This window comes from Aedes albopictus, chromosome 3 (genome assembly GCF_035046485.1).
Source record: "Aedes albopictus strain Foshan chromosome 3, AalbF5, whole genome shotgun sequence".
Lineage (NCBI taxonomy): Eukaryota > Metazoa > Arthropoda > Insecta > Diptera > Culicidae > Aedes > Aedes albopictus.
In genome coordinates, this window is record NC_085138.1 from 12,762,151 (window position 1) to 12,775,608 (window position 13,458).

A 13,458-nucleotide genomic window follows, 5' to 3' on the forward strand; every position below is an offset into this window, starting at 1 on the left:
TGGCGTATACGCTAACGCGCTATTCTACATGGGTTGTATGGCAAATCAGTTCTTTTTGCGAGCCTTGTTCTTCGAGCAGGTAACACGGCGGGTAAGAAAGTAATGCAACACTCATAAAACGATATTAATACCATTTATGCTCAAGGCTCAAAGAACGGGAGTTCTGCTGAACGAGTTTATCGAGTCCGAAATTGACCACGAAGTTGATCAAAGTGTAAGTCATGTTGACTGGTGACATACAGAAAGTGACAACAGTTTTCATCAGGTTGTTTTTCCAAAAAACATGTTTCAATAAATCCAATTTTGAAAAGTGATGTCACACCTCCATGGCACATTTCATAGTGAGATTAAACTGTTGCAGATCGAATTCTTCACCTTGGAGCTCCTGCATCAAAACTATAAAATAGACCTCTTCGGACTGTTTACTGTGGATATGTCACTGATTTTTCAGGTGAATTTTTGATGCTATCGTTGTTCATACAGGTCAAATCCACCAACTGCAGTGAACAGTAGTGCTCTTATTTCAGGCTGTTGCAGCAATGACCGGATATCTTATCATAATGATACAAGTGCAATTGGCTGAATAAAACGTTGTAAGTTGTGTATTTTTTAAATTTCTTTTTCATCGTGAATTTTAACTAATGCTTATTTTTCACACATATCGAAATGTTCTGTTCGAAATAAAAGTTAAACTCGGTTTAGAAAATAAATGCACTTGCCTTAATTTGTTATGAGGCACGAAAGGAACGCAATTCTCACGGCTTGTTGTCCATCTTCCGAAAACTCCATTCCAGATGTGTTTTCAGCTACCTTAGGAATCTTTTTTTTTGCGCTGTTCTCCGGTATTGAAGTCCATTTATCGCGATTGAGGGTATGAATTCTGTAACCTCTTGTAACGATGTCTGAAGTGAAGTAAGTAAATGAAATAAAAGAGCGATGAGCTGTGCTCATTCGTATTCTAGACTCCAACAAGAAAAGGTGTTCTTCGAGACTTATTAGCTGGCGACAGGAAAAAAATCAATCAAGTGTGTGCAAAGTAGTAGTGGCAAAAGTGCAAGAGAGCTGGTGCAGTTGCAGAGTGGATTTGAAAGTTGAGTTCCGGCTATTCGGCAGCGAGAATATTTCATCTCCAGGGAGTCAACTGGAACCGAGGTTGAAAGAACCGGCAAGGATCTTGGATCATTGCGCCATTGCCAACTGTGTAGTACAATTCTCAAGCGGACATTGTTAATTGGTAGCCATTCTGGTAACGTGAGTATCTGGAGAGTTGGACTTTGATTCGACATCTTAGTGCTGAAGAACAAAGCCATTGTGTGACGAGCTTTGTTTCTTTTGTTAGCTGTGAATGAGACAATTCAACAATAGTGGGACAATTTGATAGAAATCTTTCTTTGAAAGTTTCTTTGTTCCAAGAGTTTCTGTTTAGTTTTAAAAGAACTAAAACAACATTTTATTAACAATTGTTCTTTTTATTTTGTTGTCTAGAATCACGAACCATTTGCTAACTGGCACCTACACAGCGGAGCGAATCCTTTGTTCTCTATAAGCTGACGTAAGAACCCGGATTTTTGTTCGGCGATTGGACGGGAGCCTTTCCAATTTCCACGGATTTGCCGTTTTCACTGGCTAATTGGCTGGTGCAGGTTGTGACACGGAAAATTTGGTAAGCTACCCATTTTTCTTACATTAATCTCGATTGCGGCTAAAATTTCAAGATGGCCCAGAGCACGCTAGCCACCATTATGGAACCGTATCGAAAAGGCACATCCTTTTCGGAGTGGATTGAACGTTTAAGTTCCGTGTTTCGGTTGAACAAGATTAAGGACGAGGATAAGAAAGACTATTTCGCGACTTTGTGTGGCCCTTCTGTTTATAGTGAGGTTAAATTATTATTTCCTAATACAAATTACAGTGATATTATATATGATGAAATGGTATCGAAACTGAAAAGTCGATTTGATAAGACAGAAACGGATTTTATCCAAAGATTCAAATTTAACCATCGCATTCAGCAGCACGATGAGACAGTGGAGGATTTTGTCCTCTCGGTAAAGTTGCAAGCCGAGTTTTGTTCTTTCGAAAATTTCAAGGAGAAAGCCATTGTAGATAGAATTGTTGCTGGGGTCAAGGACAAGGCTTTACAGCAACGGCTGCTGAGCGAAGAAAAGTTAACTTTAACAAGTGCAGAAAAGATAGCTATTACTTGGGAGATGGCTAGCTCAAATGCAAGGGGTATGAAAGGAAACAGTTTAGATCAAATTTCCGCGGTTAGGCCAAGCAGTTCGGCGGGCAGTGCATTCAGGAAGATTCGAGATACTTTGGACCTAGCTAGATCTATGAATTCACCAAACGAGAGACTCTCAGTGAAGGATAGGCTTGGTTATCGGTCATACAATGGTCCACGGAAAACTGATTGGAGAAGAGACAATAGCAGGAATCAATTAGCATATGAGGACCGTGTCTGTGGATTTTGCGGATTGAAAGGACACTTGAAGCGTAAATGTTTTAAATTGAAAAATCTTAGGAGAGACACCGTTAAGTTCATGGATACTTGGCAAGCAGAACATGGCGGTAGTGGACCTACAGATGACGCATCCATTAGTGGGCTGTTCAACCGGTTAAAAACCGACAAATCTGACAGTGAAGACGAGGAATATGACGCAGGTGAATTAGAGTGCATGATGGTGTCGTCGATCAATAAGATCAATAATCCGTGTTTAGTTAATACTTTAATTGAAGGGAAATCGTTAACAATGGAGGTGGACTGTGGCGCCTCGGTGTCCGTTATTGGTAAAAATCAGTATTTTCGCACATTTGGCAAGCCTTTGAGCAAAAGCAGTAAACAATTGATCGTTGTGAATGGTAATAGGTTGAGTATCAAGGGTGAGGCAAATGTTTCAGTAAAATTTAGAGAAAAATTGGCTAACTTGCAATTGCTGGTGATTGATTGTGAGAATGAATTTATTCCTTTACTTGGCCGCACGTGGCTTGATGTATTCTTTTCAAATTGGAGAGAATTTTTCACCAGTTCCTCTACAATAAATAGTATGGCTGAACATGCTCTAGATACGACTGTTGATGAGCTCAAGCAAAAATTTGCAGGCGTATTTAAAAAAGATTTTTCGACACCAATTAAAGGCTTTGAAGCGGATCTTGTTTTAAAAAACGAGACTCCGATATTCAAAAAAGCGTATGATGTCCCTTATCGTTTGCGGGATAAAGTTTTGGACTATTTGGCTCGCTTAGAAAAAGAAGGAGTGATCACTCCAATCAAAACAAGCGAATGGGCATCACCTGTGGTGATAGTAATGAAAAAAAATAACGATATCAGGCTTGTCATCGACTGCAAAGTTTCAATTAACAAACTAATTATACCAAATACGTACCCTTTACCCACTGCACAAGATTTGTTCGCAGGCTTAGCAGGTTGCAAAGTATTTTGCTCATTAGATCTTGAGGGGGCGTACACTCAATTATCATTAACGGAAAGGTCCAAGAAATTCATGATCATAAACACAATCAAAGGATTGTTTGTTTACAACAGGTTGCCACAGGGAGCTTCTTCGAGTGCTTCAATATTTCAGCAAGTGATGGACCAAGTACTCGAAGGTTTAGAGTTTGTTTACTGTTATTTAGATGACGTGTTGATCGCGGGAAAAGATTATGACGATTGTAGAAAGAGACTATTTTTAGTACTTGAGAGATTAAATAAGGCAAACATTAAGGTAAACTTGGACAAGTGCAAATTTTTTGTTTCGCAACTCGACTATCTTGGTCGTATTTTGAGTGAAAAAGGTCTTTTACCATGCCCAGACAAAATTTCGACGATACAGAAGGCTAAGGTACCCCAGAATGTTACAGAGCTGAAATCATTTCTAGGCTTGATCAACTATTACAATAAGTTCATACCGAATTTATCCACAAAGCTCTATCACTTGTACAACTTATTGAAAAAGAATGTGAGATTCATATGGGACAATAATTGTAATGAGGCTTTTGAAAGTGCAAAAAATTCTCTTTTAGCTGCAAATTTTTTGGAATATTTCGATCCTAAAAAGCCCATTGCTATAATAACAGATGCTTCTAGTTACGGCTTAGGGGGGGTGATTGCCCATATTGTAGATGATACCGAAAAGCCCATATGCTTCACATCGTTTTCACTAAATTCAGCTCAAAAATCCTATCCAATTTTGCACTTAGAAGCACTTGCTTTGGTGTGCACCATTAAAAAATTTCATAAATATTTATATGGACAATCATTCAAGGTTTTCACGGATCACAAGCCTTTATTGGGTATTTTCGGAAAATCTGGAAAAAATTCAATAGTAGTTACTCGACTTCAACGTTTTATTATGGAATTGTCCATTTATGATTTTGAAATTTATTACAGACCATCTCGGAAAATGGATAACGCGGATTTTTGTTCACGTTTTCCTTTAGAGCAATCAATCCCAGTGGAATACGGTTTAGAGTACGTCAGAAGTATAAACTTTTCGGGCGAATTCCCTTTAAACTTTGAGGCAATTGCTGATGAAACAAAAAAGGATGATTTCTTACAGAAAGTCATTTTATACATGCAGCAGGGCTGGCCGGATCGTTTGGAGAAAAGATTTGTAAATGTGTTTTCTAACCAGTCTGACTTGGAGATGGTGGAGGGTTGCTTGCTGTACCAGGATAGAGTAGTCATTCCGCAGCAGCTACAGAAGAAGATTTTGAAACTGGTTCATGCCAATCACAACGGAATAGTTAAAATGAAACAGCTGGCCAGGCGATCGGTGTATTGGTTCGGTATTAATAATGCAATAGAAGAATTTGTAGCAAGTTGCGAGGTATGTGGCGGAATGGCTATAATACCAAAGCAGAAAATTGAATCCAAATGGACACCAACAACCAAACCATTCAGCAGAATTCATATAGATTTTTTCCATTTTTCTGGGCATACTTTTTTGTTGATTGTCGATAGCTTTTCTAAATGGTTAGAAGTGGAATGGATGAAAAAAGGCACCGACTGCTCTAAGGTTTTAATCAAATTAGTAGAGTTTTTTGCACGGTTTGGGCTGCCTGACTGCTTAGTTTCGGACGGGGGTCCTCCATTCAATTCACACACCTTTGTTGACTTTTTAGAAAAGCAAGGTATAACTGTACTCAAAAGCCCTCCTTGTAACCCTGCTAGCAATGGCCAGGCGGAGAGGTTAGTCAGGACTACAAAGGATGTGTTAAAGAAGTTTTTGATTGACCCTGAAATGACGGAGTTTGGTATGGAGGACCAGATTAATCTATTTTTATTCAACTATCGCAATACAAATTCGACAAATGATGAGGAATTCCCATCAAGAAAAATATTCTCTTATAAGCCTAAAACAATATTGGATTTAATAAATCCAAAAAATCGATTCAAAAACAATTTGTTTGTACAAACTGACCACTCGCGTGAAGATGATACACCTATTGAGATTAGGCCTGTACCATTGGACCCTTTAGATGATCTGACGAGTGGCGATATAGTTTGGTACAAGAACCATAACCCAAACAATCCCGCGAGATGGTTGAAAGCTGTTTTTATAAGACGTGTTTCTCGACATATCTTGCAGGTGGAAATTGGAAGCGTGCGAACCACTGCTCATCGAACGCAAATTCGTCTGGTTAACAATCTGGATTCACCACGACCAAACATCACGCTTCCTACGCCTAGACCAACATCCAGGACGCACGATATGGCTCGGGCAAATGCCTCGCCGGATAATGTCGGTATGGAGCAGCCGCAAGACTCCGAAGAAGAACATCCCAATCGAAGAGCTAAACGAAGACGTGAAGATCAGCTTCAGCCGAGTCCTGCGTTACGGCGATCGAAGCGTATTAGGCATACCAAATTAGATTCGAATTTTGTGTATTACGATCGACAGTAAGATACTTTGATAATCATAATTAAGATGAACTCAAGTTCGCTCAGATCTATAACCTTATCGAAAGGGGGAAGAAGTTGTAGTGTCTCAGTGGACACATTCGAGATTGAAATACTTTCAGTGTATTATAATAGTATTAACCCTTTATTTAAACATATGCATTTAACAGTGTAATCAGTTGTCAAACGAAGTGAAATGAATTGTAACCTCTTGTAACGATGTCTGAAGTGAAGTAAGTAAATGAAATAAAAGAGCGATGAGCTGTGCTCATTCGTATTCTAGACTCCAACAAGAAAAGGTGTTCTTCGAGACTTATTAAATTCAGCTAGTGTGTCCAAACCATCGCTCTGGTCTTTACAAGTCTATACCTCATGCTTCCACGGGTCAAGCGATGACAAAGACCGCCAGCTAAGAGTTGTGTGCTTAGCTGGTAGTGCAGCATGGGTACTGTCGTTCTTCTGACTTCAGCTAGATTGAGGAGGTACGACCGAGCGTCTGTTCACCAAGGAGGTGCGGCTCAAACAGCGTCTGTTCTGGCATCCAGCGGCTGAGTAAGAAATGCTGCACCACGCCCAGCTAGATCCAAAGTGGTAGTCCCATCAGCGTGGTCGTCCCAGTGTTGGTTGGGACGCTAAACAGAATAGGCACGATGGCCATCCGGAGAGACAGGAGTGTTGGCGTAGGCCCAATAAGCACATACCCATTACGATTAACATAGGAGAAAATACGACTCGATACAATCGGCAAAGACCCCTTACGACGAAAAAAAGACTGCGATTGGAAACTTGGAACATGGAATTGCAAGTCACTTGGTTTCGAAGGATGTGACAGGATAATCTTCGATGAATTACATCCCCGCCTCTTCGATGTCGTGGCGTTCCAGGAACTTGGTTGGACTGGACAGAAAGTGTGGAAAAGCGGGCGTCGACCGGCTACCCTCTACCAAAGCTGTGGCACCACCAATGAACTGGGAACAGGATTTACAGTATTGGGCAAGATGCGACAACGTGTGATCGGGTGGCAGTCGATCAACGCAAGGATGTGCATTAGCCTGGTACACGGTTTATATGGGAAAATACAAAAAATGGAAAAACTCAAGCTCCTGTATACTTTTTGAGTTCCACTTTGGTCCCATATCAACTGTGCAAAATTTCTGATCTAGTCTAGTCTAGTCTAGTCTACACATACACAGCCCTTCATTGAAAGAATCCTGGAAAATGATAGAATCGACTACTTCTACCATTTTTCTTGTCATTATTAATGCTTGTAGTACATCGAAAATGCATTATAAGCATTAAAGCGGCCAGGCCTACTGTGCAGCGTTATTGATTCTACAATAAAACCATTAAAGCAGGGACATCTCGTACCAACCGCTCAGTTTTATATAGAAAGCCAAATACGTGAAAAATCGGTGGGGGTGACGATGCTAAGAGGGTTAATGCCACCCCATAGTCCTTAGAATCCTGGGATGGAACACAGGTATTTGGTCCGTGTCCTGGCCCTTGTGCCTAGGTTTAAGCGCCTTTGCTCGCTCTCTGAAAATAAACTAAAACGTTATGGTCCCCTAACCCTTCAATGATGACCCATTTTTAAAATATAAATTAACATAATATTAACATATAAAATGTAAAATAACATATATATTAGATATCAGGATAGATCTCATCGAATGAAATTGTCCAATACATTGTGCCAACAGTACTCAAAGATGGTACGAGCATTCCCCTCGCTTGGTTTTGCAGCTTTTCACCAGTTTTTGCCTTTTTTCTCCTTTAAACTTTTCCAAATTTTATCCATATTTATTCAATGCATAACGCCCACCAATCACAGTAATCCGGACGTTTTGAACTGCTCAATGCTCTTCATTACGCAACGAGCTGTTGGCATGGCGACACTACTTGCATTCCGGCAAAGAATTCCGGTTAAATTTTCACCATTTTTCAAATCTTTTCGTTTGTCCTTGGGTAATATTTAAAAGCCCCAATTGGTCACATTTATGGTCATATCACGCCACTTAAAAGCAGCCCCAACAACGCGTTACATCAGAAAAACGAAAAAAAAAAACAAAAATATTCGATTAGGCACCGTTTCTCTTCTTTTTCAATTCACTTCGCAATTGTCTTCCTGCACTAAAATTCAACACACAACTGCCACTCCTGCAGCTTCAAAACGCATTTCCAGGTTATGCTCTGTTCGAAGCACTCCATGCAACCGGCATATGACGGCGATCGCGATAATTGACGACACTTTCCAAACACGCACTATGCCATCTCTACAAATGGCACACTTCAAGCAAAGGGATTTCCGGCTTAATAACCTAATCTTTCACGTAAGAAACAAAATTCCGGGTGGCATACTTCTGCCGAATCATGAATCCCACGGCTGCAGAGCATCTACTCGAAACATGCGGAAGTAAGTTTTTCAGCCGAACCGAACACCTGCAAAAGCGCGACGTCCTACAAAATCCCTACAAACGAAATGCTCCATTGGAGCTTCACTGATCTTCCTTTTTCTTGCCATTTCATCGGCCGAAACAAACACGGAGCCCTCAACTGTGCAAAATTTCTGATCGATCGGAAAAACTATATTTTAGCGCCACCCATTCTTAGTTTTTCATACGATTTACTATGGGGAAATTTTACTCCTGCAAAGAAAAATCGCTAAGAGTCACCCCTGGATCCCTAAAATTAAGTCGATGAATGATTTCCGTAGAAAACTTCACTAGGTATCAGACCTCCGAAGACTGCAAACCGATGGGACGTTCGTGGAAAAAGTTATTAGGTCTCGCCCGATCGATAAAATGCTGAGATTTTATTATTTATTGTTATTCCTTACATGTTAAACAGCGTTCGCATGCCCTTCGGTTTTCAGTCAACTTTTTCTACGTGCTTTAGATCGCTTTGCGGTCTTCAGAGGGTTGGTTCCTCGTTAAATTTCCAACAGAAATCATTCGTCGATTTATTTTTAGGGGTTAAGGGGCAACCTGTGGCGATTTTTCTTTGAAAATGTGATTTTTCCCATACTAAATCGTATGAAAACTTAAAATGGCTGGCGCTAAAATATAGTTTCTCCGATCAAGCTGAAATTTTGCACAGTTCATATGGGGCCAAAATGGAACTCAAAAAGTGTACAGGAGTAAAATGTCTTATTGTGTCCCATGCTAATGTGCATGTTGAGAGTTAAGGGCCGTTTCTTCACCCAAAGCATCATCAACGTCCACTGCCCAGATGAAGGGAGACCTGATGACGAGAAAGAAGCGTTCTACGCGCGGTTACATCAAACATATGATGATTGCTCGCCGCGTGACGTGAAAATCGTTGTCGGCGACATGAACGCGCAGGTAGGAAGGGAGGAAATGTACAGACCGGTAATCGGGCGAAACAGCCTGCACGCCGTATCGAATGATAACGGCCAGCGATGCGTAAACTTTGCAGCCTCCCGTGGTATGGTAGTCCGAAGCACCTTCTTCCCCCGCAAAGATATCCACAAAGCCACCTGGAGATCACCAAACAGAAAACCAAATCGACCACGTTCTAATCGACGGTAAATTCTTCTCGAATATACCGCAGTGCGAATATAGATTCGGATCACTACTTAGTCGCTGTATGCATGTGCTCAAAACTTTCTACAGTTATCACCACGCGTCGAAGTCGAACGCCGCGGCTCAACATCGAGCAACTTCGTAACGTAGAAGTGGCTCAAGACTACGCGCAGCAGTTAGCAGTGGCCCTACCAACGGAAGAGCAGCTTGGCGCAGCTACACTTGAAGATGGTTGGAGGGACATCCGATCCGCCATAGGTAGTACCTCAGCTACAGCACTAGGCTTCGCGACTCCGAATCACAGAAACGACTGGTACGACGGCGAATGTGAACAGTTGAAAAACGAGAAGAATGCAGCATGGGCGAGAATGCTGCAACACCGTACGAGAGCAAATGAGGCACGTTACAAACAGGCGCGGAACAGGCAGAACTCAGTCTTCCGGATGAAGAATCGCCAGCAGGAAGAACGAGATCGCGAAGCGATGGAAGAGCTGTACCGCGCTAAGGACACACGAAAGTTCTACGAGAAGCTGAACTGCTTGCGCAGAGGCTTTGTGCCGCAAGCCGACATGTGCCAAGATTATCACTGGAATATTCTCACGAGCGAGCGTGAGGTTGCCGAGAGACCACGAGCGGCAGCATTACGATGAGCACCTCAATGGCGAAGTTGCAAGCACCGAGGGTGGCGTGGTAACCGATCTAGGAGTATCTGCACAGGACGAAAGACTTCCGGCCCCTGACCACCAAGAAATTGAGGAGGAGGTTGGCCGGTTGAAAAACAACAAAGCCGCTGGGGCAGATCAACTACCAAGCGAGCTTCTAAAATACGGTGGAGAAGCACTACACCGGCTCATTACCAAGATTTGGGAGTAGGAAGTCTAACCGGAGAAATGCATGGAAGGTGTCGTGTGCCCCATCTACAAAAAGGACGACAAGCTAGATTGCGGGAACTACCTTGCGATCACACTACTGAGCGCTGCTCACAAGGTACTCTCTCAAATTTCATGCCGCCGTCTAACACCGATCGCACGAGAGTTCGTGGGGCAATATCGGACTGGATTCATGGGAGAACGCGCTACAACGGACCAGATGTTGCAGAAATGCCGCGAATGCAACGTGCCCACACATCACTTGTTCGTCGATTTTAAATAGGCGTATGATACAATCGATCGAGACCAGCTATGGCAGATTATGCACGAATACGGATCCCCTCATTAACTGATTCGATTGATCAAGGCGGCGATGGGTCGAGTGATGTGCGTAGTTCGAGTATCAGAACACTCTCGAGCCCCTTCGAATCTCGCAGAGGGTTACTTAGGTGATCGACTGTATGTTGGATGTCTTCAGTTATGTTGCTGGCTTTTCAGCCTTCTGGGAGAATCGAAACAACTAACAGACAGACAGACAGACAGACAGACAGACAGACAGACAGACAGACAGACAGACAGACAGACAGACAGACAGACAGACAGACAGACAGACAGACAGACAGACAGACAGACAGACAGACAGACAGACAGACAGACAGACAGACAGACAGACAGACAGACAGACAGACAGACAGACAGACAGACAGACAGACAGACAGACAGACAGACAGACAGACAGACAGACAGACAGACAGACAGACAGACAGACAGACAGACAGACAGACAGACAGACAGACAGACAGACAGACAGACAGACAGACAGACAGACAGACAGACAGACAGACAGACAGACAGACAGACAGACAGACAGACAGACAGACAGACAGACAGACAGACAGACAGACAGACAGACAGACAGACAGACAGACAGACAGACAGACAGACAGACAGACAGACAGACAGACAGACAGACAGACAGACAGACAGACAGACAGACAGACAGACAGACAGACAGACAGACAGACAGACAGACAGACAGACAGACAGACAGACAGACAGACAGACAGACAGACAGACAGACAGACAGACAGACAGACAGACAGACAGACAGACAGACAGACAGACAGACAGACAGACAGACAGACAGACAGACAGACAGACAGACAGACAGACAGACAGACAGACAGACAGACAGACAGACAGACAGACAGACAGACAGACAGACAGACAGACAGACAGACAGACAGACAGACAGACAGACAGACAGACAGACAGACAGACAGACAGACAGACAGACAGACAGACAGACAGACAGACAGACAGACAGACAGACAGACAGACAGACAGACAGACAGACAGACAGACAGACAGACAGACAGACAGACAGACAGACAGACAGACAGACAGACAGACAGACAGACAGACAGACAGACAGACAGACAGACAGACAGACAGACAGACAGACAGACAGACAGACAGACAGACAGACAGACAGACAGACAGACAGACAGACAGACAGACAGACAGACAGACAGACAGACAGACAGACAGACAGACAGACAGACAGACAGACAGACAGACAGACAGACAGACAGACAGACAGACAGACAGACAGACAGACAGACAGACAGACAGACAGACAGACAGACAGACAGACAGACAGACAGACAGACAGACAGACAGACAGACAGACAGACAGACAGACAGACAGACAGACAGACAGACAGACAGACAGACAGACAGACAGACAGACAGACAGACAGACAGACAGACAGACAGACAGACAGACAGACAGACAGACAGACAGACAGACAGACAGACAGACAGACAGACAGACAGACAGACAGACAGACAGACAGACAGACAGACAGACAGACAGACAGACAGACAGACAGACAGACAGACAGACAGACAGACAGACAGACAGACAGACAGACAGACAGACAGACAGACAGACAGACAGACAGACAGACAGACAGACAGACAGACAGACAGACAGACAGACAGACAGACAGACAGACAGACAGACAGACAGACAGACAGACAGACAGACAGACAGACAGACAGACAGACAGACAGACAGACAGACAGACAGACAGACAGACAGACAGACAGACAGACAGACAGACAGACAGACAGACAGACAGACAGACAGACAGACAGACAGACAGACAGACAGACAGACAGACAGACAGACAGACAGACAGACAGACAGACAGACAGACAGACAGACAGACAGACAGACAGACAGACAGACAGACAGACAGACAGACAGACAGACAGACAGACAGACAGACAGACAGACAGACAGACAGACAGACAGACAGACAGACAGACAGACAGACAGACAGACAGACAGACAGACAGACAGACAGACAGACAGACAGACAGACAGACAGACAGACAGACAGACAGACAGACAGACAGACAGACAGACAGACAGACAGACAGACAGACAGACAGACAGACAGACAGACAGACAGACAGACAGACAGACAGACAGACAGACAGACAGACAGACAGACAGACAGACAGACAGACAGACAGACAGACAGACAGACAGACAGACAGACAGACAGACAGACAGACAGACAGACAGACAGACAGACAGACAGACAGGGGCAGCAGGGACAGGAGTCCAGGGGCTTGACGAACCCCCCCTTCTGCGAGTCGGGTGGCAGCTTAGGAGTTCATCCTAAGCGAAAATCGTTCGCACATCCGTGTGGATTACCACCTTTGGCTCTTCCTTCGGGGAGTGACCGAGCTTCTGGTTTCCAGACAGCTCAAGCAGAGGATGCCTAGGATGTGGCGGGGTTTCAACAGTGGGCTCTGTTGGATCTCCATAAAAAGCCACACATCCGCAAGCAACTCTGTACAAGCGACCTGGCACCGCTTCCAAAGTGCCTTAGCCCAAATACTCGGAGTGCCAACCGGCACATCAGGATCGATGCCAGTAACATCCTGATTATGGCATACTGGTCAAAGCAAACGACAACGGACTACGGATTACGCATAGGATGACGACGATGGGCTGACATTCGTGCCATTCTGCTCCCTGAGTAAGGAAGGGTGATACCTGCTTGAAACGGCGAGTGGGTTAATGGTGCGTCTGCCTCCGTCCCGGTAAAACTTTGGCAGGCCTCCG

The 13,458-nt window shown here is 43.8% G+C and overlaps 1 protein-coding gene across 1 annotated transcript; it reads left to right on the forward strand.

Annotated features, from left to right (window-relative positions):
• Positions 1–892: 892 nt before the first annotated feature.
• On the forward strand, positions 893–6,077 carry LOC109404232 (uncharacterized). Its single transcript, XM_062859590.1, has 2 exons — positions 893–2,664; positions 5,592–6,077. The coding sequence occupies exons 1-2, from the start codon at positions 2,656–2,658 to the stop codon at positions 5,904–5,906; spliced, it is 324 nt and encodes a 107-aa protein (XP_062715574.1). The 5' UTR covers positions 893–2,655; the 3' UTR covers positions 5,907–6,077.
• Positions 6,078–13,458: the final 7,381 nt, after the last annotated feature.